Here is a 27,034-nt window from a genome sequence, read left to right on the forward strand (position 1 = left end):
GCTCCAGCCTGGCAGCAGCTCCGTGGCCTCCTCTGGGCTGGCTCCAGCAGCTCCACGTCCTTGTGCTGCTGGAGCAGGGCTGGGGCAGCTCTGCAGGTGGGCTCTGAGCAGAGCACAGGGGCAGAGGGGCAGAATCCCTTCCCTCGACCTCAAATGAGGCTTAGATGAGGGAAGTCAATGGCAAAGGGAGAAAATACAGCAAAACCTAGACTCTTTTAGAAGGCAACTTTGCACGTTCACTGATTTATAGATTTATTAAATCATTGGAATTATGCAGAGAAAGTTGTTGAGAGATTATTTTAAATGAAAAATGGGAGTCTTCACAGGATAACATCTTTTTCTTCAAGAAAATTTATAGAACTTTAAGTATGTCCCTGAAGACATGGCAAATTTTATTTGTACACAAAATATTTTCACCGGCTTCCCTGTCTTCTGCCTGACAGCCAGGATGGTTCCACTGGAGCAATTATGCAGATAAATCATACCTCAATGTGCATTTCAACCATCAGAACTGTGGAGAGTGAGTTTTGTGGTGTAGCTTGGAGGTTCGGATTCCTGGCTGGGAGGGTGGGCAGGCCCTGGCACAGGTTCCCCAGAGCAGCTGTGGCTGCCCCTGGATCCCTGGAAGTGTCCAAGGCCAGGCTGGATGGGGCTTGGACCACTCTGGGATAGTGGAAGGTGTCCCTGCACATGGCAGAGAGTGGCACTGGATGAGCTTTAATGTCCCTTCTAATCCAAACCATTCTGGGATCCTAGGATATTCATACATGATTTTAACTATTTTATATTATCAGAGTAAACCATGGATCTGTCCTGCTGTCTGTTCTTGCAGCATCTATGGTGTTGCATCACCAAGACTGATAATGCGTTCAGTGCAGCCCACGGAGGGATCAGTTCTTCCCACTAGTGACCAGTATATGGCTGCAGGCTTTTTAGCCCTTTTATCCCCGTGTTTTTCTTGTCTGCTGTGCTGGAAAATGAGAGTATCCAAATGCTGGCAGGTTTCACCTCCATCCGTGTCCAGGGAAGCCAAAGCTTGGAATTAGGGGCAGCGCTGGGTCAGCCATGGATTGTGCACAAATTCAGGTGTGCGACCCTCCACAACCCCCTCAAGAAGGTTTATCGATCTCAGCTGCATCAGGGCAAGGTTAGGATGGACATCGGGAGGAATTTCCCCATGGAAAAGGAGGTCGGGAATTGGAGCTGCCCAGGGAGGTGCTGGAGTGCCCATCCCTGGAGGTGTCCAAGGAGGTGGCACTGAGTGCTGTGGGCTGGGTGACAAGGTGGGGATCGGGTGCCAGGTTGGACTCGATGATCTCGGAGGGAATCGATTCCATTATTATCTGCAATTAACCGTAACACGCTCTAATTACCTGCGAGGCGGGCGCAGGGCAGCCTCTCCCCTCAGCCACCACCGCCCGCCGCCGATTCGCCAAAACCGCCCGGGGGGGCCGAAGCAACATTTAAAAACAAACAAACAGAAGAACACCCACATTTAAAATAGATTTATTACAAAGCTAAAATGACGCGTAGGAAATAAATTTCAGTGAAGTGCCCGCCCCTCCCGGCGCAGCGTGGCGAATGTGCGGGCGGGCGGCACTCGGGCGGGCGCGGGGCGGCCATGGCGCTGCTGAGGGGTGAGGATCGCGTCCGCCGCGGCTCCTGAGGGCTCCTGAGGGCTCCTGAGGGCGGGCACACACGGCTTGCACGCTGTGGGGCTCCCAAAAGAGAGGCAGCTCCTGGGAATTACAAAGTAGAGCCCACCGAGAGGCGGTCCCGTGCCGGCCGGGCGGTCTCCCTGCCCGCTGCGCCGTCCGTGCCTGCGCGGGCAGAGGGCTGGGGGTGAAGAGGGAATTGCCAAAAACAGCGGGTTCAAAGAGTGGGAATGGGGTTCAGGGAATTGGAATGGGGTTCCGAGGGTGGGAGTGGGTTTTAGAGAATGGGAATGGGGTCAGGGAGTGGGAATGGGGGTACAGAGAGTGGGAATGGGGTACAGAGAGTGGAAAGGGGATTCAAAGAGTGGGAATGGGGTTCCGATGGTGGGAGTGGGTTTCAGAGAGTGGGAATGGGGTTCAGAGAGTGGGAGTGGGATTCAAAGAGTGGGAATGTGGTCAGGGAGTGGGCATGGGGTTCAGAGATTGGGAATGGGGTTCAGAGAGTAGGAATGGGGTTCAGAAAGTGGGAGTGGGGTTCAGAAGAGTGGGAATGTGGTTCAGAGAGTGGGAATGGGGTTCAGAGATTGGGAGCGGGGTTCAGAAGAGTGGGAATATGGTTGAGAGAGTGGGAATGTGGTCAGGGAGTGGGAGTGGGGTTCAGAGATTGTGAGTGGGGTTCAGAAGAGTGGGAATGTGGTTCAGAGAGTGGGAATGGGATTCCGAGGGTGGGAATGGGGTCAGGGAGTGGGAATGGGGTTCAGAGAGTGGGAATGTGGTCAGGGAGTGGGACTGGGGTTCAGAGATTGGGAATGTGGTCAGGGAGTGGGAATGGGGTTCAGAGTGTGGGAATGGGGTTCAGAGAGTGGGAATGGGGTTCAGAGAGTGGGAATGTGGTCAGGGAGTGGGACTGGGGTTCAGAGATTGGGAATGTGGTCAGGGAGTGGGGCTAGGGTTCAGAGATTGGGAATGTGATCAGGGAGTGGGAATGGGGTTCAGAGAGTGCGACTGGGGTTCAGAGAGTGGGAATGTGGTCAGGGAGTGGGACTGGGGTTCAGAGATTGGGAATGTGGTCAGGGAGTGGGATTGGGGTTCAGAGAGTGGGAATGGGGTCAGGGAGTGGGACTGGGGTTCAGAGATTGGGAATGTGGTCAGGGAGTGGGACTGGGGTTCAGAGAGTGGGAATGTGGTCAGGGAGTGGGAATGGGGAGCGCAGGATGAGGAGGGGGTGCAGAAGGTGAGGAGGGGGTCGGATGTGTCAGTCAGAGCCTCTGCGTTCAGCACTCTTTTCCGCAGTAATTCGGTTTTTGGCTCCCTGCATGCTCGGCTCAGTTGTGCTGCAAGCAAACTCATTGCATAGGGTGTGTGTCTGTCATGTAACTAGATATCTGAATTGTGTATCAGGAGCAATTTCTCCGTGGAAAGGGCTGTCCAGCCCTGGTACAGCTGTGCAGGGTAGTGGTGAAACCCCCATCCCTGGAGGGATTTAAAAGCCATGTGGATGTGGCACTGGGGGGACAGTGGTGGCCTTGGCAGTGCTGGGGACTGGTTGGACTTCATGGTCTTAGAAGTCTTAGAAATCTTTTACAACACAGATGATTCTGTAATTCTGTGATTCTCTGTTTATGTCCAGTGACTCTCAGTGACACCTGAACTGTCAGTGACAGGGAGTTTGTCACATTCACACCCTGCCTGATAGTGCAGGATAAACTCCTTAAGTTGCTACAGCTCCTAAGAGTGTTTGGTGCAAAGAAATAATTTATGCTCTACATTGTTTAAATTCTGTGACTCTAAAAAATGAGGTAAATACACCTTTTAATACTGCTCTTGTATGGAAACAAAATTAAAATTTATTGCAATAGGGCTTTTTATCTATTTGACAGCAGTTTGCTACTTGACAGACTGTACCTAAATAATAACATACATGTCAGTCATGGTGTGAGACTGCAGAGCTAAGGCCTGTGTAGTCAGCATTGTATTAATTCTGATGGTTTTGCTGAGCTGGGTAACAGAGAGGGCACTTTGCCCATAATAGTTTGATTTTAGTTTTCTGTGCCCACTGCAGGATTTTCTTTTATCTCAATCCATAACACTTTCATATACCATTCTTGCTTCTTGACTTCCTTTTTTATGTTATTGGTTGTTTTCTAGGCTTTCAAAATAGCATCTGATGAAGAATTATTTTCGTATCGAGTGCATTTGAGATATGTTGGAAGATTAAATAGTGTTTCAGTTCCCTGTTTGGCAGCAAGTTAACAAAACCAGTTTAAAAGATGTCTCAAATACAGTATTTGGTAAGGATTCAGAGTGATCTTGGCTTTCTTCCCTCATAAGTTTTCAGATCTCTCTGCGTTTGGTACTATTCTGCTCTCATGCAATGTTTATCACCTTGGAAAATTGCAGAGACTCTGGAATCTTTCTCTGATAATGTAGGACAGAGCTAATTAATGGAAATTTAGTAAGAGTTGTCAAAAGACAAAGAGTCCTTTTTCACTCAGGACTTCAGCCTCCCCTTGTTGCCTCTCCTGAAATTCTGGGGAGGGGGTAGCATCTGTAAGTGCCTCTCCAGTCAAGCAAAATTTGACAGGCTCTGGAGTTATGTACCCTAAGGGAGTGTCTGTGTCCAGGTTAATTCAACATAACAGACTGTGCTGCTGCTTCTTAATCTTCTTCTCGTACTGGTTCTGTCCAGTCTTCTCTCTGAGTCTTGAGTCACTGTACAGCAGCCAGAAGGTGATCTTGGGCACAGAACTGATCCAGGTGAAAATGTGGCCCTCATGTTCTGCTGAGTTAGTGTTCAGCTGCCTCTGTTGTGTGACCTGCCCTGGTTTATTGGCCCCGTGGTGCTGTTGGGAAGTGGGCAGAAGTGAGCAGCCTTCGTGAAAGAGAGAGAGGTGGTGTTGATGTGAAAGGAGTGTTTAAGGGCAAAGTTCCATCCTTGCCCCTGGACTGCTCGTGAGGCAATGTGACTGAACAAACAATGTGGATAACTGACAACCTGGCCAAAGAGGGAGGAGAAAGAATTCTTTTTGCTTGGTCAGGTCCCCAGGCTGGTCTGCAGCAAGGCTTTTTAATCAGTTTGGGTTGGCACAATTTGGAGTAGGCAGAGAATCAGTGGACGGGAGGAGTGGTGAAAAATGTGAGCATCAAGGCCTTTTTTGCTGCAGGAAAGATTTGGCAAGGAGGGAAGGTTTATGTTGGGTATTGGGAAGAAATGCTTTGCCATGATGTGAGCCACTGGCACAGGCTTCCCAGAGCAGCTGTGGCTGCCTCATCCCTGGAAGTGTCCAAGGCCAGGCTGGATGAGGCATGGAGCAGCCTGGGGTAGTGTCCCTGCCCATGGCAGGGGGGTTGGAACTGGATGATCCTTGAAGTCCCTTCCAAGCCAACCCATTCTGTGATACGAGTCTGAGCATCCTCCCTGCACATTTTAGATCTGTACACTGTGTTCAGGTCCTTGTCAGTGGGGAACCTTGACCTTGGCCAGTTTGGAATGTCCTTTCCTAGCAGTCATGCAGCCTGGGGAGCAAATACATGCGAGATGGAGGAGCACCCTCTCTCTGACAAAAATGCCAAGTAACACAGATCAGATGACCCAAAATCAGTGCTCAGGAGCAGCTTAATGAGCAGGCATTTTCATTTCTCTCCATTCTTTTATCTCTATGTATCCCTGCAGTGTTACCTAAAATAGCTGGGTGTTTGATGGGAGCTGTGGAAAAGGGGGTTGTGAGCAATACACGGTTCAACTGGGGGAAAGTTCACAGCCTGCCTCCCACTTGTTTTTCTGCACGTGGGAGCAGAGAGCCAGTGTGACAGGCAGCCAGGAGCTGGAATTTGTATTGACTGCTCCTGGCCCTTGCATTTGTACACAAGTGCTTGCACACGGTCTCCTGCCTAGTGAAAACTGGATTTTCTTCTCAGGAACCAGAAGATTCATACTAAAGCAGTGGCATATATATTTCTGGTGGCAGGAGCATGAATTTTTTGGTTAGGGAATGTTTTTCCTCTTAACCTAAAGTATTCAAAATTGAAATGCATATAAAAAACGTGTGGGGTGGGTTGTGCTTTATTGTTTGGTTTGAGTTTGATTTTCTTTTTTAATGGAAACTGTCTGCATATAAACCAAATATCTGCTGATTTTTCTAGGATGGGGGAATGGCCTCTGCTGAAAGCACTGTTCTTTGTCTGAGTTTTTCACAGGCATCTATTACAGGATATCCTAGATGTTTCTGTCATGCTTTTAGTGCATTAGCACTAATTTTTGATGCATGTGGCAGCCTACTCCGACTCCACATTTGTACCCAAGCTTACTTTGTTGTCAAACCTCACTGTGGAACAGGGGTATTTCAAGAATCTTCCCCGCTTTTCTTTCTGACTGTTAATTCTTCACTCCTTCCCTGTCTAAAGCACCATTGCATCATTCATCTGGAGCTTCCTGTGTTCATGTTGCCTAATACTTACAAAATTGTGTGTGAGTTCGGGGTGTCACCTGCTGGAGGCTGGCTCGGCGCTCTCCCGTGAGCGAGGCGCTGTGCCTGTGGGTAATTTCTGCCCCCGCTGTGGGTGTGTGAATTCACCGCGGGTCATTTCTGCCCCCGCCGCAGGTGTGTTCATCGTGGCAGCCAAGCGCACTCCCTTCGGCACCTACGGGGGGCTGCTCAAGGATTTCTCGGCCACCGACCTGACGGAACATGCCGCTCGAGCCGCGCTGGCCGCGGGCAAGGTCCCCCCCGAGATCATCGACAGCGTCGTCGTGGGCAACGTCATGCAGGTTGGTAGCCCAGAAATCTGCTGCTCGCTCGGGGCTGTTTTGGGCACCCTCGGTGTGGCCCGATAGACAGCCTCTTCTGGCTGGCAGCAAAAGGGCTGGAAGCAAAAGGAGTCAGTAGCAGTTTGCAGTCTGGTGTTTCTTGCTTGTGCTTGAGGGATCTATCCTGTGTGATTTGTGGTGATGTTGGGGCAAGGCGTAGCTTGTTTTTTTAGTGCCAGAGGTGGTTTAATCGAGGATGAACTGACCTCCTAGAAGTGTGTATCAATTGGTTAGTTGCTAATCCCAGGTATGTGTCCCTTGTTTTAATGGCTCAAGCTGTGTGACTTGGTGATCAGTGTTTTCTCACTGAGTTGCATAAATCCCTTTTAAGCCTGTAAGTGATTTGAGTCTACTTCTCTTGTGTTTTCTATAGAATTTTTTTTGAGTGAACGTGAGTTTCTTTTGAGCTGGAAGGATACATGCTTTGATTGGCAGAGACATTTGGACAATCATGTCTTTTCCAAAGAGCTTGTGAGGAGGATGCTGTTGTATGCATTGCAAAACTGCAGTTACCCACACATACAAATGAGGATCTTTGTTTTAGGCAAGACAGCAAAGAACATTCCTAGCTTTTGTTTTGGCTTTGTATTCTGATTTTGTGTTTCAAGGATGCACAAGAAACAGCTGACTGAGAACTTTGACAATAAGCAAAGAAACAGGCAGTATCCCTTCTTTGGATTTTCAGCCAAAAGAGTAATTTGAAATTATTTTGTTTCCTACAGCTACCATTTAAACTTCTTTTATTCAGCTTTTCAATTTTGTAAGACTTGTTTGTGGCCTAGGAAAGTATTGCTGCACTCAAATCACTTGTAGTCCTTTCACATAAGAAATAGCAATGTCATGATAAAGTTTCTTTTGGTTTTGAAAGTACATGTCTTTTCCTTTCCATCATACTTCCCCATCCCAGTAGGTTATTTTTTTTAATTCCAGTTTATTGATACTGTTTGATTAAGTTTAATTAACTCTGAATGTGTGACTATTTCAAACTCCCCTTCTTCAGCAGAAGTGGTTTGATTAATTTTAATTTTCTTTTCCTGAACTTGCATTAGTATTGTAGCATTATGCACGGAACTTTGTCTTTATAATATGTTTTAGCTTAGGGTATGTTCCCCAAGGGCATAGGTGTTCTCTCTGGTTTTGGAAGGGCCTTCCCCTGATGGTCTGAGCAATGTTAATTTACCTTAAAATAATTGCAGCTTGCCAGGCAGGATCTGCCCTTGCATCAGCCTGCTGTGTGGGTGCTGTGTTGAAAATAAGGGATACAGGGAAAAAAACCACAAAGCTGCTGACTTAATACACATTCTTTAAAATGCATATTAAGACAGTGGCACTTTCAGATCCTGTAGGATAGTGTTTTCTTGAACTGAATCAAAGTCTTCTGGTGAGTGGTAGGGTTTCTGCTGAACATACACCTTCTGTCAGGGATGTAGTTACACCATTCTGGCTTTCTATCAAGACTGTTTTTGCTTTCCAAACCAATGGGAGTGTGACAAAACCTCTTCCCTGTTCTTCCTACAGAGCTCCTCTGATGCCATCTACATTGCAAGGCACGTGGGTTTGCGTGTGGGAGTTCCCATGTCTGTTCCAGCCCTCACTGTCAACAGGCTCTGTGGCTCTGGCTTCCAGTCCATTGCCAATGGCTGTCAGGTACAAAGCTGTATTTCTGTGTCACTCCTAGCTTTTGTCACGCTGTTAACATGTAGAAACATGTCCTCTGTGTTTGGGATGAGTCTTGACATGGATTTTTGGTAGAGATTTTTATTGTCCAGCACAGCTTTTGCAGGAGTTCAGCCACCACAGTGCCACAACCATGTGGCTGGTTCTTAAAATCCAACTATTGTAGTAATTTTTAGTTTAATATGAGGACTGCAACATGTGTTAGCTAGTGAAATGGAGCTCAGATCCCACAATCCTGTTTGTATGGACTGGAATTACTGGACTCCAGGCATCTTTCATCTCTTGATCATTGTTTATATTCTTACCTGGCTAGCGGTGTAAGCAGCAGCCTGTGCTTTTTAAGTATTCTTTTGTTCAAAGATCCAAATCTCTTGTGGGTTAAGTAGTTTATTCTGTCACTTCTTTTAAAATAGAAGAGAATCAGCTTCTCTTTGAGGAGCTGGCCAAAACCATTGAGTCAGAGCACTGAGATTTTTATTTCATTTACTCATACGTTGATTTTATGAATACTTGAACAAGCAGATTGTTGATTTTGTGGGATTTTTTTTTTGTTTTGCTTGGCTAAAGAATTATTTTAGGTCTGATACTGTAGAAGGAAAAATGTGGAAAATGTAGAGTTAAGGTTATGTGTTTGCAATAATATCCACCCAACTGTTTTTCCTAGTGCTTTTTGCAAAGGCAATACACATGTTTTGTCCACACAGAAAAAATATGCTGCAGAATATGACCACTTTTATTGCAACTATGGTGGTGAGGTCCTTTTCAAAGATGCCAGTGCTGCTTAGGCGCTCTCGAAGTTTTTAATAACTGTAGGGAGCATCTCAGCACACATTGCTACACACAAGTTACTAACTAAAAATCTCAAATGCATATCAAGATCACAGAATCATGGAACTGTTTGGGTTGGATGGCACATCAAAGGAAACCCAGTTCCACCCCCCCTACCATGGGCAGGGACACCTTCCATTATCCCAGGTTGCTCCAAGCCCCATCCACCAACCTAGCCTTGGACACTTCCAGGGATGGAGCAGTCACAGTTTCTCTGGGGTAATTTAATTTTTTTTCATTCTAGTTCATATAACCTCAAAGTCCAGCTCAGTGAAGCATTTTAAGGAAGCAGTATTTTTGAATGCTCTGATGGTGCATTTAAGAATTGGGACTTTTAGGTTTCTTGTGCCATTGATGAATTAGTGTGTTTAGGGCACTTACTTTGGCAGCTAACTAGCTATTGTTTTCTAAAATTATTGTGTCCCATTTTTTTTAATTGTAAGGTCATATTTCAAGCTTTGAAATGTAATTTGTATTCCTTTTGAGAAGAGCGGGAGCTCAAAACCACAAGCACAACCATTTGTGAACCAAACCACACAAGCATGCAGATGCCTGATGTCTTTGTTTCTCTGCTCTGTCACGTGTGCACACCCATATTCTTTTCTTCCCTCGTGGTTACAATCATTCTTTGGTGAAAGGAAGAAAAAGGGACGTGGCACAAAGGAGACAGACCCCACCATTAACAGAAGGGTAAACCCTTCATGCATATGCACACATGGCTAAGTTTGGATTCATTCTAAGTTCGTTGCTTTGCAGGTGACAATTTCTTCTTTCAAAACAGTTGTTATTTTCTTACTGAAACAGCCAGCTAAATCCTAGATGTGTTTTGTTTTACTGTGTTAACAGGAAATTTGCCTGAATGAGTCAGAAGTTGTTCTGTGTGGCGGAGCTGAAAGCATGAGCCAGGCTCCTTACGCGGTTCGAAAGGTTCGGTTCGGAACCAGATTAGGAGCAGAACTCAAGGTACTTCCTTTGTTCTGTGGGAAAAGCATTGTTTATTATCAGGACTATAGGCACTAAATCCTTGCAAATGAAATTATGGAGATTAGATCCAGACTTTGTAGTTAAAAGCTTTTATCTAGTATTCAGACAGTATCAAAACAGTTGGTTCAGGCCATTTGGTGAAGTGTGCCAGTTTTCCAAAACCATTTTCGAGTTCCTGTTCCATGTTAAACATACCAATAAACTCTTGGAGACAAAATTTAGTTCACTTGGTACATCCTGTGCAAGTAGTATGTACAAAATGTCTGTAAGTGGAGGCACACACAGTTTAGGTAAGGCTAGTAATGTTGGCAGTAGGTAGATAGACTGGTAAAAAGCATGTATACCCCCAAGCTGTGAGCATATCTCAATTGCAAAGTAGAACCTTAAAGTTAAATCCATTGACAAGTAAGTTATCTTTACATTTTCTTCTGAAGATGAGTCCTGAGTGAATACTGTGGGAAATGTGCAGCAGGACAAATCACTGACATGCCACCACTTACTCAGTAGGTCATAACTGACATCAAAATGCAAAATTATGATATTTCAGTGTTTCAGGCCTTTGGGGTTTTTTCCCCACTCTGTATTTCCATTGTGAAGATGAGTGAATATGATGTCCTTGGTTCTGTTCTTGTGTGGCACAGGTCCTACAAGACAGCACCTTCACAAAGTTGCTGATACACCAAGTAGGTGCAGCTGTGTTCTTACCATAAAGATAACTGATTTACACAGTGGCAGTTGAATGAATGGTTTCTCTTGCAGAACTTTACTGCCAACACAGATAACAAAACCCATCTGAACTTGCCTTTATGAGGTTGAGTGAAGGTAGGCTTGGGCATCTTCTCCCCTGAGATGTTATATCCACAGAAACCTTTGACTCTAGTAAGGATCACTTTCTCACTAGTAAGGTGATTTTACCAGACAGCAGAGAAAGAGCTAAAGAATCAGTAGGCTGTTGTGTCCTCTCACAGTGCCTCCCATTTCCTTCCTGGCAACCAGGAAGTTTGCTCAGAGGGCTCTAATAAATAATTAATACAGAAGCTGAAATACTAAAAATCTATTTTTAAAGTTTTTCCCAAGCCTCTTGGGGCCACATGTGAAAGAATTGCACTAGAGCGCAATGGAGATTAATTAGAATAGCACACAAGAACTTGCACATTGTTTTTCAGTGTGTTCATTTTAATAAATCAGTAAATTATCTGTAGGTAACCTGAATTAATTCCACAAAGAGCCATTAATTTCTAAGAGATTGCTGAACAGTTAGGAGCTGTCAGGAATAAATACATTATTGCCCTGCTTTCTGATTTTCTTCTGTTGTTCTGTGCAGCTGGAAGACACGTTGTGGGAAGCCCTCACAGATACACATGTTAAAATACCTATGGCAGTGACAGCTGAGAACCTGGCTGCAAAATACAGCATCTCCCGGGAGGACTGTGACCGCTATGCGCTCAAAACCCAGCAGAGGTGCAAAGCTGGTGAGTGAGTTGAGGAGTGAAGTGTTTACATGACGCCAGTTTCAAGTCTAGTCAGTTTTGAGCATTGATACAAAGTGTTCTAAGGTTTTCTCTAGTCTGGTGTGCTTGTCCTTTTGTTTGCATGCTGTAATTTGTGGTTTTGTCGGCCCCCATGGTTCAAATGATGCACTCTTGTCGGGGTTGACTTCGAAAGTATGCTGTGAGGTGTTGCACTCCTCAGAAGCTTTAGTGGGAACCACTTTCCACTGCCTTGCTGTGCCTTCCTCAGGGACATTCCACAGCTGTTGAGGCAGAAAACACCGCTGCCCAGTAGCAGGTCAGCTCCTGCCTGAGCAGGATTCATGTTGGTGAATGTTATTTGTTGGTGTCCCTCTCGTGGGATGCAGCATTGTCCCAGGCATGGCTGACTGCACTCCTTTCTTTCCTCTGCATGGCAGAACAGTCTTCCAGAGTGACCCACATCCTCCTTGTGTGCCAGCATGTTCTGTAATTCATCGAAATCCTTCTACTTTCTTTTGCAAATTGAATGTTGTTCTTGAATGCTTGAACAGTTGGAGCACATGGAATCTGTAGAGGGGATGTTTGTTCAGGACCTGTGTTTTAAACTGTTCTCTGGCAGGTTAACATGCTCAAAACCATAATTCAGAGGCATTCAGCTCTGGGCCTCCAATGTAAGAAGGACATGGAGCTGCTGGAGTCCAGAGGAGGCCACGGAGCTGCTGCCAGGCTGGAGCCCCTCTGCTCTGGAGCCAGCCTGGCAGAGCTGGGGCTGTTCCCCTGCACAAGAGAAGCTCCAGGGAGAGCTCAGAGCCCCTGCCAGGGCCTCAAGGGGCTCCAGGAGAGCTGCACAGGGACTGGGGACAAGGCAGGCAGGGACAGCACACAGGGAATGGCTCCCACTGCCAGAGGGCAGGCACAGATGGGAGATTGGGAATTAGGAATTGCTGGCTGGGAGGGTGGGCAGGCCCTGGCACAGGGTGCCCAGAGCAGCTGTGGCTGCCCCTGGATCCCTGGAAGTGTCCCAGGCCAGGCTGGATGGGGCTTGGAGGGACCTGGGACAGTGGAAGGTGTCCCTGCCCATGGCAGGGTTGGAGCCAGATGGACTTTAGCATCCCTTCCAACCAAAAACATCCCAGGTTTCTGTGACTCAGTTACTGTGAAGTTTAGGCTAAAATCCAATAGAATGTGCACTGGCCATCCTGGGACTCAGCATACATTGCAGGCCAAAGGTGAACATAAGAAGGAAAGATCTAAGCATGGTTTTAGATTCTAATGATGGTGCATTTTAACAGCTGCACTCTTGAAGGAAGACTTCTTTATTTTTTCTAATGGCTGTAGAAGTGCTTTTTGTAAATTTTCTTCATCATTTGTTACCCTTCCTGCTTGTTCCTCTTGTTACCTAACTCCTGCCATTCTTGGAGCCTTTGCTAGAAAGTGTGTTCCTTGTTTTCTAGGATTTTTATATTGCTGGTTTTATTTTTACCTGTAGGACAAGGTCGTCTTATCCCACAGTAAAGAGAGAGCCCTGTGTATAATCAGGAAAGAAAAAAGTATTGAGAAGCCCAGAGGTAGCTAAACAACATCAGATCTGACAGTTTCAGTGTCTTAGTTTTAAATCTCTGTCTCATGTTATATTAGGCAATCTGGTTAGATTTTTTTTTGGGCATCTTAGATATCTACAGTGATTTGAATTGTTTTAGGTTGTTTAGGCAGCTGAATCCCATTCTGAGATCCTGGCTTGACAGTGAGAGCCTTTGGAGGATCACCTTGAACAGGATTTTGACTGATATACAGTATCTTATCAGCAGAAACAATGTGGCTCAAGAGGTTTTTTGCACATTCCTCTCTGAGTGAGATTTACATCTTGACCATCTGAGAAGTGACAGAGCTGTAAAATAAAGCACCAATAAAGGAAAATATGTATTAAAAATAAACCTTGCACTTTACACATACAAAAAAAACCTAAAAAACCAAAACCCCAAAAAAAACCCCAGAAAGAGTTCAGCTGTTTAAACCTGAAATAAAATTTCAATATTTCAGACTTTCGTTGGAGAAGTTTGAGAGTGTACTTCTACAGTTTTCACCCAATTTCTTAAAATAACAAAAACCACAAAAAAGCTCCAGCAATAACTAAGCAAAACAAAGCATAAGGGTTGCTGGCCCTGAACTTCTGGTTTGAATAGAGCAGGAAGCTGTGTGCACATGAAAATATGATTGTTGATCATGCTGGACAATCATCTTGATGTTTTTATCTTGATGTTTCCTTTTTGTGGTTGCAGCTAATGATGCTGGTTACTTTAAAGCTGAGATGGCACCAATTGAAGTGAAGACAAAAAAGGGCAAAGAAAGCATGCAAAAGGACGAGCACCCCAAACCCCAGACCACCATGGAACAGCTGACAAAACTCCCATGTGTCTTTAAAAAGGATGGAACAGTCACAGCTGGGAATGCTTCAGTGAGTGCATCAGACCCTTGGGTTGGGCATGTGTCCCCTCTGTGGTTCTCCAAATTTATTGCCACTGTTTTTACCTCTCACCGAGTTGGCTGTCAGTGGTGTCTCCTGACAAAAATGACTTCTAATTCTGCAGCTAAATGCCCCAGCTGACTCTCCCAGTCCTGTGCCAGGTGATCCTGGCAGGTGCCAGGGGATCCTTCACTCAGCTCCTAAGTCCTAAATTTGATTCTGTGGGTTGCCACTGATACTGCAGTGAGGCATTGGCATTTCCTCATCAGCCTCAAGTTGTGCAGTTGGTGGCTGCAGTGGCTGTGTAGCCACTCTACATTTTTTGGGGGGCAGTGGTAACTGAACTTACTTGCTTTAAACCTACTTTTTTTTTAGTGGGCATACTGCTGCTGTTTATCTTTGTACCACAACTACTGTCCCCTCTCCCCTAAACCACATTTTGCTCTTACCCAGAATATATTCAGTGTTTAGCAGCATGTCATTGTGGACTGCTCCTTTCACAGTCATTATCTTTATTAATTGATTAAAGTTCTTTGGGCCAGATGGAGTTCTGTGATCATACAGTCTGAATTCATGCCTAAAATAGATCATAGCACACAGTAAGTGTGCGTGTCTGTAAAGTACCTTTTATAATTAATAGCACATACATTATCCATTATTAATAGTGTTCTTGAAAGTCAGCAGAATCATATTTCCAATGCAGGAAAAAAATATTTTTCTTTTCTAACACATTGAAATTCATGAAACATATATCTATATTTAACTTTCTTTCCTCAAGATTGTTTTTTGTTGTTTTGAAGAAACATTGTTAAATGTTAATTATAGTACCTTAGACTCAAGCCCCTTTTGGGTGTTTAGATTAAGGAGTGTGAGGAATTTTTTTTTTTTTGTTTCTTTGTATTTTCTCACTAAGGAAGCTTCTCTCTTACTGCTAGGGTGTGTGTGATGGAGCTGGTGCAGTCATCATTGCCAGTGAATCAGCACTTAAAAAGCACAGCCTTACTCCTCTGGCAAGAGTAGTAGCTTATCACTCAGCTGGCTGTGACCCTTCCATCATGGGCATTGGTAAGTTGCAGTAAAGCACATCATTTTATGGCATCAAACAGCACCAAAATGTTCTTGTCATGGGCATTCTGAAGGAAAGGAAAGGATACTTCACTGAGCTCAGGCTGGTGGCTCTGATGGTGTTTGTGTGTCCTGCTGTCCATCCTGCTGCGCCAGTCCATCCCTGTTGTGCAGAGGGACAGATCTGCTCCTCGGTGTGGCTGGAAGGGTGTGTGCAGTGTCTGACCCACAGTAACAGCATGAGCAGAGTCCCCCAGGCTCTTCTTTCTGCCCCTTTTTTGCTGTCTCTTTTAGTCAAGAAAACAAACAGGCATTTTTTAAAAACCATTTTCTTGTAAAATTCACTTTCATTTGCTGTAAAAGCTAAATCCCTTTATAAAAGTGTAAAAGTGTAAAATCAGTTAAAAGTAAAAGTGTAAAATCAGTTAAAAGTGTAACTGAGTTGCTGATGGAGTAGTGTAACCTTTCAGCAGTTACTCAGTGGCTCAAGCTGCTTGGATCCCAGGATATGCATCTGTTCAGTTATTACTTGGAAAACCAAACCCTTTCTGGGTTCCTTTATTCCCATATTTTCAGTTTCCTCATTAGGTATCTCTTAGTGCAAACAGTCCCTCAAAGCCAATCCAGACACCACAGGATTTTTCCCTTCGCTTTAGTTTGCAGACTGCATTGTATCCCAGCACTGCTTTTCCTCTCTGTGTTCTGTTCAGAGGAGCTCTTGTTGGCAGGTTCTGTGTGTCAGTAGAAATGCAAATGAGGCATTGTCAGATTTGTTTTCCTGGTCAGACTGCCTCACTGACACAGCCTTCAAAGCAAATGTGGAGGGAGGGTTTTCTTCTCTGCACTTTGTGCTGGCATTGTGCTTCCTAAACCAGCCCATTCTCTCTAGTTCAGGCAGCTCTCCTAGCTTGTTTAAAAACTTCATAAATCATATATAGGATCACTTAGTATCCCAACTCCTTCACACCACAGCTTGTCCCCAGCAGCTCAGAGAGAAAAAGATGAGATTCATCGACATGGCAGCAGCAGATCTGACAAACAGGAGCTCAGTCTGAGCCACTGTTCTTTCACATACTGATAGAAAGTCCTGTCTCACAGTGTTCAGTGAGAGAATTAATTGTTTTTAAAAAGAGAGGGGGGGGGGAAAGTTTACTTGGCTGTCATTAGGGGTCTTTGTGTTGTCCACATGAGACCCTCCTGTTACTCTCATGTGTAACAGGCATACTAAAATCCTTCCCTAATAAGATGCACTTAGTCTGGTGTTAAGCTGCCTGGGGCTCCCTGAAACTCCACTGAGCTCTGAACTGGGCCCTCTCTTCTTTTAATTTTTCTGTCTCTTTGGTGATGTACTTATTTTTATGTTTTTATTCTTTGATGAAAGCTCTGTGTTTTCAACACCATTCGTTGGTGGAGTGATAGCATTTAGGACTGGTGTTTTAGAATTGAATGATCAGCCACCACCCAACATCTCAGTATTTTTCTCCTACAGGCACGTACCTGATTAACCCTTCCAAATTCTTTTTGAGTGTATGTTTCCTTAGGTAGCTGTGTTTGGGATTAATTTCCCTTAGTAGTTCATATTAGGTTATAGAAGGCAGCTTTCTTCCAGAGGACAGTATTGTTGCCAAACTCTTAATAGTCTGAAACCCAAAATCTTACTTTCTTCAGTTGTCCAAGGCCTGGGTCTGAGGGAGCATTTAATTGTTTGGAATAAACTAATTAAATGTTTGGCTTTTTACTAGAAGATTTTCAGATATGTTAAGAACACCAAAACAACATTACCCCTAACTAAGCACATGAACAGAAAATTCCAGAGCAGCCTGTATTTTTCCTATTTTATTTCCCTGGAGGCTGCAAGTTGTGAAGAAAGAATAAATGGAACCAAGAGTACTGGGAAGGAGAATGCCTCAAAACTATTGTGAAGTTGTTTTATTTACCTGGGGACTGTCACTTTTCTTGACTTGAAAGTTCTATGTGCAGCAATAGTGACACTCTTAATTTCGCTGGCTGTATGTTGGCAAGGAGACCAAGTAGTTGTGAGATTTAGGAGCTCTCTTACCACCTAATAAAGCAGGTGAGTGACATATCCAGAATTCACTGTCTGCACAGGGGCTCATGGGAGGGGTTCTCATGAGGCTTTATAAATTTATCCTATGTAAAACAAGTTTCTAATACTTAATATAAAATTTTTTAAATTTAACTAACTGCATATGATTTCCAAACAGGCCCTGTACCTGCAATTACAGAGGTTTTGAAGAAGGCAGGACTGACCCTGAAGGATATGGATTTGGTAGAGGTGAGATGCTTTTACAGGAGCAGTCCTTTTAGCAGAAGAGTTCCACTCATGCCATGTAGTGTTCTTGCCTGTCAGGAGCCTGCCTGACCTCTGTCCGTCCAGTTTCTGCTGCACAGTCACTACAAAAATCCCAGTCGTGTGGACACTGGAAATGGCGTGACTGCATTCCGTGGAACAAAAATACCCTCATGTGACATGACGTTTTGCTCTGTTGGCTGGACTGCTCACGTTTTTAATTATTAATACACGTGATCAGGGCCTTCTTCTGTCAGAGCAGCAGGCTCTTCATGGATCCACTGCCTCAGAACACACTCTACATTTTTTCAGAAAATACACCTCATATTTGCTTAGTATTTGAATTTAGTTGTGTTGGATTGACAGATGTGTGTTGGCTGAGCATGCTGTTATAAACATGGCATTTAACATTTTTCTCAGAAGGACCTGGAGGACCAGTTCACCTCTGTTGTTTTGAGTTTTAAAAGTTTGTTTGTTTTTTTTTAAGTTTAAAGGTTAAAAAGGAGAGTGTTTTATTTGAGTATCTGATATTTATAGAATTCTAGAGGTGGCTGTGGATTGGAGGATGGAATTACTACTTCTTCAGCTACACTGGTTAAACTAATAATCTATTAATATTCTCTCTTCTCACAAAGAATGTAAAACAATTATTATTTGCATGAACAGTGTGTGAGAACTCTAGTAGAAATATGTAAACAGATTAGAAGGTTGAAGAAGTTTTATGAGAACTTTAAGACTTTTAAAAAAACTATAAAAGAAAACACTTTTAAAAATCAGGACACCACGCCTCATTTGATCTTGTTTGCACACATACTGCTGAAAGCGGGTGTTAAAAGTTCTATGCTTTCTCTGGTGCTTTTAGGTAAATGAGGCATTTGCACCTCAGTATCTGGCTGTAGAAAAAGTGCTGGGCCTTGACCCTGAGAAAACCAACGTCAACGGAGGTGCCATCGCCATCGGCCACCCTCTGGGGGCCTCAGGCTCACGGATCACAGCTCACCTGGTGCATGAATTAAGGTATGCACACAGCAGCTGCTCAGCGTGTGTGCACTGCTGCTGGATGGATTCATGCCTGCTGGATGGATTTTGAGCACGGATACCGTGTGACTAAACTCTTCCAGTCAGCCAGCCTAAAACTCTTCTGGCTGGAATAGGTCATTTTCTATACGAATTTGCCACCTCTGTGCTGCAGGGGAGGTCCTGTACTCACCTCACATTCCATCCTGTTGTCATGACAGATTTGTTAGTTCACTTAGATCTGATCCAAGCCCACTGGAGTCTGTGGGAAGGCTTCCTTTTTTTGAAATGGCCTTTGAGCAAAGTCTCTTCTTAACATGGTGCATTTCATAGCATCATGGAGTCCTAGAATGGCCTGGGTTGGAAGAGACTTTAGAGCCCATCTCATCCCACCCCCTGCCACAGACACGCACACCTTCCACTGTCCCAGGTTGCTCCAAGCCCCATCCGGCCTGGCCTTGGACACTCCCAGGGATCCATGGACAGCCACAGCTGCTCTGGGCACCCTGTGCCAGGGCCTCACCAGCGTCACAGCCAGCAAATCCTTCCCAATAGCCCATCTTACCCTGTCCTCGGACAGTGACAGACATTCCCCCTTGCTCTTTCCCTCCAGGCCCTTGCGTGAAGTCCCTCTCCAGTCCTTCAGCTACTGGAAGGGGATGCTTTAAAAGACTTTGTTGTCACCTTCCCTCTCCTTTAGCCCATTTTCAGAAATTTTGGCTCTTTTGGCTTGCTTGATATGCTTATCACCATTTTAATCTGAATTTTCCTTTGTTTTTCCCTCTCAGGGCAGGGATCACTGTGTCTCTTTGCTTGTACTTGCAGCACTGTCTTAGTGCTCAGCCATGAAATTTGAGATCATTTGCACCTTGCAGAAATCTGTTCCTTGGAGTGTAGCTATAGGAAACCTAGCATTTAAAAACTACCTCAGCAGTGTTCAGGCAGATTAAAAACTATTCCAGAAATGTTCAGGTGGGGTCTAGTGGAAGATGTTTCTGCCTGTGGCAAGGACTGGAACCAGATGATGTCTAAAGTCATGGTTCAGAAATATTGCAACAGCACTTGAGACTTCATGGTATTTTGCTAGAAAAATAACAACCTACACATTCTAAAACGTCATCCTTACTGACACCCAGTTGGTAGCTGGTTTCCTCTCATAAAATCAGGATGGGAGCTGCTGTGGCTCTCTGCAGGTAACCAATCTTCCCTGTTGCTGTTTGTGACAGGCGCCGTGGTGGGAAGTACGCGGTTGGGTCGGCGTGCATCGGCGGTGGGCAAGGCATTGCTGTGCTCATTGAGAACACAGCCTGAAGCCTCCTGGAGCATTGCTGTGCTCATTGAGAACACAGCCTGAAGCCTCCTGGGCACACTGCAGCCTGGCCTGAGCTGCTGATTCCCCAAGAAACCTGCCTCCTCTGACAACACAGCATCGCTGCCTGCCTTTCCTGCAAGGTAAAGGAACAACTGAGAAGTCGGAATTCCGAACAAAAAAGATTCATTGATGTCTTTCTAACTAAAGGAAGTGCAGCATCAATGTAATTTCACACTGATGAAGTATTTTCTAAAAGCCTCTTTTCAATCAACGTATTTCTGTAGGCAAAATTATTTCCATTTCCTGAGGAAATTGCCTGACAAACTTTCACCCAACCTGCCTTAAAATAGCAGTCAGTGCAGCTTTTTAAGCAAGTATTGCTTAAACTTATTTCAGCTACTGACACTGTCTGGTACATGTGCCTCTTTTATTATCAGGAAATGTGAAAATGTAATCAGAGACTTTCTGAAGTATATATTGATTGTAGATTGATGGTTATTAACCTGTACCCTGCTGTTCTGCAAGGGAAAAGAACAGAAGCTGAAATTTTCATTGTGCCTACCAAAAGAATAATAAATACAACATATAAAGAAGAAGAGCTTGGTGTTCTGTTTGTTAGTTTATTTTAAAAGTGAATCACTGTGAGAATTGTTACTTTTGGGAGATCAGTGTTGGGTTTTGGAGAGAGTGTTTTTTCTGGTTGGAGAATAACTGATGTTTATTAGGTAGTTTCTAGAGAACTCCAGCAAATCTGCTAGCCCTCTGAGAAGAGGTGTGGCTGCATCTGGCCTGTTATCACACAGAAACTGCACACATTCAGCATCTCATTCTTAAACTTCCTCTGACATTATGACCCATATTTCTTGGGTCTGTTGGTGTGGGGCTGTTCTTGTCTAGTTTGGGAGGTGCAGCTCTGAGGAAGCTGCCTCAGAGGCAGTGGAGTTTGAGTCATGAATCATTTGACAGAACCAGCATGACATTGGGGTGAAATGAAATCTTTGTGCTCACTGGACTCCTCCAGGCTGCTGTGAACTGCTTGCAGCTTGCTCTGCTGGGCATGTCTGCATCAGGTACTCACTGGAGAGAGCCTTGTCAGAGACAGCACACACCTCTCCATAGCACTGGAACAGCAGCAGAGACTTCAGCCTTTAGTCTTGTTCATCCTCTGCCCACTGTCAAATATTCCTTACCTACAAGAGCTTCTTGCCACTCTGCTGGCATGAGAGGATTGTGGAAACCGGGCAGTTACTCAAACCTGTCTGCCTTGCCTAGCAGGAAATTCAGGTCAAGGCAAGTGTTGCTACAGCTAGTGGATAACAATTGAAGTATGCTGATCACCTTCCCAGGGGTTTTTATGGGTGCAATGATTTTAACAACTGTAGAGATATTTAGCACTGTTTATATGGATCAAGAAAAATCCCCAAGTAACCCAGCTGCCGTAGGGCAGAAAACCAGATGTTTATCTAATACAGTATCTCTTTCCCTCTCTCTGCTCTTACCGTAGTAAATTAGGATGACTGTGATTTCACCACTCAAAATACATTTGCCGTGTGGATTTTGCCACATCTTTTGCAGGAGGATTTTTATTTAATAACCCACAGTGCCTTCTGTAATAACCAAAAACTAATTCGTGTTCCTTTTTAGACTCATAGAAGCATGGAATAATCTGAGTTGGAAAGGATCCCCAAGGATCACCCAGTCCAGTTCCTGCCCTGCACAGACCCCCAGCAATCCCACCCCGTGTGGCAGCGCTGTCCAAAGGCTCCTGGAGCTCTGGCAGTGCCCATTCCCTGGGGAGCCTGGGCAGTGCCAGCCCCTCTGGAGAAGAGCCTTTCCCTGATCTCCAACCTAAACCTGCCCTTACAGAGCTTAATGTCATTCCCTCAAGTCTGGTCACTGGTCACAGAGATCATGGATGGCTGCTGCCCCTCTTGGAGGAATTTATGGGCAGTTCTTGACTGTGGATGATCACTGAATTCTCATTTTCAGAGAACTAGATAAGTTTTTCCAGGATCTCATCTCCATGCAATAACAGTTCTTTCTGAGCTCATAAATGTGTATTTACAGTAAATCCCCTTCATGTGCTTTATTTAGCGCATAATGTTTCATTTCCTCTTTTTATCACTCACATTTTTGAGATTCATGTGTAATTCTAGCCATGAGAGCTGCATTTGGTCATCCTGAATTATGGCATATTTCCTGCAAAATGCATCATCATGTCCACCTTATTTTCCAGAGAACTCTATGCATAAGCTACAGCTTTTAGATACCTTGACAGATGTGTTACCAGCACAGATGATGTGCATCCTCCTGCCAGTAACCTTTCTTTGCAGTGTGAGCCAACTGCTTATTCCCCTATCATTCCATTTTTATCCTGTTCATTTTCTGTGAAAACCTCTGCTGAGAGGCTTTGCCACATGTAAGTGAGGCAGTGAAAAATCCTTTCCCATGAACTTACTGGGACTTCAGGCAGTGCAGCTCTAACACTTGCAGCTTCTTCCACATCACCCAGCTGAGGTCAGCCAGGTCAGAGTGATGTATTTGTGGAATCATGGAATAGTTGGAAGGGACCTTGGAGACTATCCCATTCCAGCCTCTGCCATGGGCAGGGTCTCCTTCTGCCAGATGAGATTGTTCCAGCCTGGCCTTGGACACTTCCAGGGATCCAGGGGCAGCTCTGGACACCTTATGCCAGGGCCTCCCCACCCTCACAGCCAGCAATTCCTTCCCAATATCCCATCTAAATCTTCTTCGTGAAAATTAAACTGTTGGATGATTGAGATCAATGACAATCCCTCTGCATTCCTCTTCTGTAGTTCCTGATTTCACTTGTAAACCTAGAGCATGGCATTCCCAGAAGGCCAAAACCAGGTCCTGTGCTAGGCCCTGCACAAACATGGTTTGCTGTGGTTCAGAATACAGAAATACAGAATCACAGAACCACAGAATCACAGAAAGGTTTGGGTTGGAAGGGACGTTAAAGATCATCTGCTTTCAACCCCAGTGCCATGGGCAAGGATTCAAAATACCGGTTTTTTTTCTTGCTTAGTTATCATTAAAGATGAGCAGAAGCATTGATGTTTGATTCCTGAGCCAATCTTCCATATCACATAGGAGTGCTGAGCCTTGAGGCTTTGGTCTGAGCTTGTCTTTGCTAGTAAGCCCTATCATTTATTGCAGAATAACAACAGAAATACCTGATCCTTGTACTAATTCCCAACTATGTTCTCTGATTTCCTGGATCTAACAATGGTAGAACTGTGTTTCTGCCTTTGGGAAATTAAGGCATCTCTGCTGAGAGCAGTTGGGATTACGGGAATTTAAGTGTCCTGGAAGAAGCGGGAGATAAGAAATGTGTTAGATTTTAGAGGGATAATCACATACTTTTAGTGTACTGAGTGCATACTTTTTTTTTTTTTTGACCTTTTTAAGCTCAGTTGTATTCTTTGCGTGAATAGCCTCTATATGCAGTATAACGAAAATGTTAATTTCTTGCTTTTTTTTAACCGTGTGGGGAAAGAAAGGGCATGTGGGATTTATTGCCCATGTGGAACTGTGCAGGATTTACTTTTTCAGGCGGGTGTAGCTTTCTGCCACTGGGTGGAGCGTTTTAGGCACCCTGCAGCTGTCCCAGCCTCAAAGGCACCTGCACTCCTTGCAGTAGCACAGCCTTTCTCCTGAGTGCTTGATAGATTAAACCTTGAAACTGAAGCACTTTAAAATTCAGGCCCCGTTTCTCTTTTTGCGGTTTTTGAACAGGCAGCTGCCACAGCACCAACACTTCTGTGCTGCTCTGCACCCCGGTGCTGCTGGACTCCAAGGGCATTGGGAGGCATTTGGTGTTTCACAGGGTGGGTCCCCACTGCAGTTTGAGGGGAGATGACTGGAGTGCTGTGTCTGGCAGGAGACAAAGAGAATAGATTCTGTGGTTCCTTGGTCCAGAAAAAAGCTATTAAACCTTATTCCTAAACAACTGTATGTGAAAGAGGGAGAAGGTACAGAGGCCTGAGATAGATTTACCTGTTGCATTCCATTCTGGATTAGACATGAGTAGTTCTGCTGCACTGCTAGTGGAGCTCCAGGAATGAAGATGGGATGTTGTGTAGCATTCTATGTATAAAAAAGTTGCATGTTGAAGCTCCTAAAGTGCAGCTTTTTGGGGAAGTGTCACCTCATCGTGAGAGTATTTCTATTAAGCTCTTCCTCCATCTGCAAATCCAGACGTTTTCCATCTGGTGTGATGCTGTTAAGCTGGGCAGGGCTCTGTCTGGCCTTTCCACCTGCCAAAGTCTGTGCTGTCTGACTGGGATGCTGCAGGGGGATGCTGAGTGGGATCAGAAGGGAAATTAATCCTTCTGAGAGCTCAAAGCTAAGGGTTTTGTAACAGGGATGCACTTCCCCTCTTCTGGAAGCAGCTACAAGGAACCTAGTGCTGGTCATGTCTTTGCTGAACTTTGGTACATTTAAATGAAAAAGTAAATTCGGCAGGTGGGTTGGAGCATGAGTTAAATTTGAATTGCACATATGGTTGTTTGTTTAAGTTTTATACTGGATATTTCTCATGGAAGTGAGTTAAGATCAAAAGGTAATGTTTTTGGGCTTATTTGAGAGCACTCTTTGAGAGCAGGTCCAGCTCTAGAGCCAGTGATGCTTGGTCAAAATGCTGGAGCCATAGGAGTTGCAAGGCAGATCAGGTGTAATCTCAGGCTGCTAATCCACAGCTATTTGAAATTGCCATCATGATAGACTCCTCCTGGCAGGTACTAAACGAGAGCAGCTATTGATTTCCCTCTGCTGATCATGCTCTTGCTCTGATTCACCAGAAGCAGGGCTGCGTGTTCACACCCTACCTGGACTGGATGAGTTTTCTGTGAGATCAGGAATTGCCCAAATGTGGCATTAGTGATTGTGAAAGCAGAGCTTTAATCTCTGTGAAAATCAGTGAGACAGGGAGCTGTTGCACAGAAGCTGAAGGCAGCAAGCTCTGGGAGTGACCCTGCCAGTCGGGAGAGGTTGTGATGCCCAGCCTGGACACCAAGGACCAGGCACACCAAATTCCTTGCTGTCCCAAACACAAGACATCACACCAGGTCCTCCACATTAGCAGCGGGAGATTTAGAATTTAAAAAAAAAAAAAAAAAAAAAAAGAACAAAGTAAGTGTCTATGAGCCAAAACCTGAGCTATGTGGTTGTAGGAAGCAGGAGGAGGGGAAAGGCTTTGTGCCCTCATTTCTGTGTTGCTTCCTGATAACCTCTGTTAACCTATGAAATGTTTTTCATTCCTGTTGCTAACTAATCAGTTGATGGAGCTTGTAAGCACCATCTGAGCACATCTCAAAAGAAAATTCACACAAGTTTTACTTTGAGAGATTCGAGCAAGCTGGAAGCTCAGAATTTTTATGGTGTTTTTTAGATTCTTCTGTGAGTTCCTTACCATGTTGTAGCCAAACATGTTTCTTCAGTGTTGAGTGCATGTGTTCTACTTCACATATTTTCTCTAGCATTGTATTTAGCCTTTGACAGGGAGGGAAAAAAATTAATCCCTCTTTATAAACATTTAGCTCTAGTACAAGATACACATGATACAATCATTGGGCTTTTACTTTTTCTTGTAAGAGTATTTTACACAACAATGTTTTTCCCCTCTGATGTGGTTATTTATAAGTAGACATTTTTGAGGTCTTGCATTTGCAAAATCCAAGAGTGTGAAGCAGAAGACAATATAAGTTTAACACAGGAGGGAGAACTTAAGAGGTGGCAGAGCATTGAGAAGTTGTATTTACTGGAACACTAATTGTTGGATTGAGCATGAAAAAACTCATTTTCAGGACCCTCTTCTGACACTCACCAGGCTAAAGTTCCTTGCCCGTACAAACTAAAGATGTGCTCTTTTTAATAAAAGTATCCACCAGACTCCAGAAACTTCTAAATCACCTTAAAAATAATCATAAAACCATGTGATTCAGCAAATCTACAGTTGCTAGAATGGTAAAAAATATTACTAATTTGGAGAAAAGCATTGTGAGGTTGTGGTGAGCAAAAAGTAGAAAATTTATGACTACTTCTCTAACAGTGGCGAGTGTCAGTCTGCAAATAAGATCCAGGAGAGGTTGTAAGGAAATAGAATATGGAGTAGGCTGAGTATGGAGTAGAGTATGGAGTATAAATTGATATGGAGTAGTTTGAAGTTGAGGGAAAGGGCAAATGTGGATATGAGCCAAGAACTCACTGTAGCAGGTGTTGGATGCAGCTACACAAACAGCAGTATTTATTAATTAATGCTGTCTCTAAGGAAAGGGTGAGGTTCAAGTGCTGTGTGCCTTCACCAGGGGTGTCCTGCCTCTGTCAGCACCTGTAGCATTTTGTCCTGGGGATTAGGAGCCCCGGGTGCTGGTGGTCTGGGCAGGAGTGTGTGCTCCAGGGCTCTGTGCTGCTGTTTTCTCTCAGAACAGCTTCCAGGTGGAGGCCCATGACTCCTGCACTGCAAAGCAGGTGTGCCCCTTGCTCAGCTCTTCTTTCTTTGAGGGCTGGTCTCTGTCTTCAGCCTTTTCCTGCTCTGCCCAGCACTGGGGTGGAAGGAAGGGTCATGGAGTGCCATGGAAAAATGCAGTTGCAGGCCTAAAAATAGATTCCCTGAGGATGACTTGAGAACCAACCAAACCCAAGGAATTTGTGGTATGTTGCTGCCACCTGTGTAATTCCAGTCTAAATCACTGGCTTCAGAGGAGGATTTCACTGTGACTCCCCTGGGTAGGAAGGGGGGAGTGTCAGTGACTCCCATCCCTGCACATGTGGAGGATAAGCAGCTTGAGACTCTGACCATATAGAGATGTTCGCTTTTTCCTTTCTTTACACCTTTCCTTCCCTGCTCTCCCCTTATTCTCAGTGTGGTTTGAGCACTGGTGCAGTTATTTGGCACAAGGTTTGGAAGCAGCCAGAGTGACAGGGATGCCACTGCTGGAATGGGCCTCTCCATGAGATTGATGAAGGTGAACTTGCTCTCATCCCTCAGCCTGCTTCTCAGAGAGAGCAGGAGCCAGATTTTTGTGTATCAGGAGATACTTTGATTTGTTTTGACACTGCAGGTGGTCCCCTGTCATAAAATCAGGGAATGCGTGGGGTTGGAAGCAACCTTGAAGCCCACCTTGTTCCACCCTCTGCCACAGGCAGGGACACTTCCACTAGACCAGGTTGCTGTCTCCCACCCTGGACCTGAGGAATGTATTGCACCAAGTGCAAGAGACATTTGGAATTGAGGTGCAAAACTGCAGAGCCCAGCACAGGCACCCAAAGGCTGGGCTCTCCCCCTCCCCACTATCCCACTTCCTCATGCTCTCCTGGACACACTCCCCTTTGAGTCTGAGCTCAAGTCAGGAGGTTGTTTTTGCATCAAGCCCTGGATAGAATCTGAGAACAGAGCTATTAGGATGGGTAAAATCTGA

At 44.8% G+C, this 27,034-nt stretch overlaps 1 protein-coding gene across 1 annotated transcript; it reads left to right on the forward strand.

Moving 5' to 3' along the window:
* The first annotated feature begins 1,589 nt into the window (after positions 1-1,589).
* On the forward strand, positions 1,590-20,188 carry ACAA2 (acetyl-CoA acyltransferase 2). The gene is made up of 10 exons (XM_077790288.1): positions 1,590-1,637; positions 6,257-6,423; positions 7,981-8,109; positions 9,814-9,930; positions 11,276-11,423; positions 13,703-13,878; positions 14,823-14,952; positions 17,178-17,248; positions 18,126-18,280; positions 19,507-20,188. The coding sequence occupies exons 1-10, from the start codon at positions 1,622-1,624 to the stop codon at positions 19,589-19,591; spliced, it is 1,194 nt and encodes a 397-aa protein (XP_077646414.1). The 5' UTR covers positions 1,590-1,621; the 3' UTR covers positions 19,592-20,188.
* Positions 20,189-27,034: the final 6,846 nt, after the last annotated feature.

The sequence above is a fragment of the Lonchura striata genome, chromosome Z (genome assembly GCF_046129695.1).
Source record: "Lonchura striata isolate bLonStr1 chromosome Z, bLonStr1.mat, whole genome shotgun sequence".
In the NCBI taxonomy this organism is placed as follows: domain Eukaryota; kingdom Metazoa; phylum Chordata; class Aves; order Passeriformes; family Estrildidae; genus Lonchura; species Lonchura striata.

What these genes read in the sequence shown, in the direction of transcription:
- ACAA2 (XM_077790288.1), top strand. An exon ending in CCAGCAGAGGTGCAAAGCTG is followed by an intron (nt 11,424 to 13,702) that starts GTGAGTGAGTTG and finishes TTGTGGTTGCAG; the next exon opens with CTAATGATGCTGGTTACTTT. An exon ending in CACCTGGTGCATGAATTAAG is followed by an intron (nt 18,281 to 19,506) that starts GTATGCACACAG and finishes TGTTTGTGACAG; the next exon opens with GCGCCGTGGTGGGAAGTACG.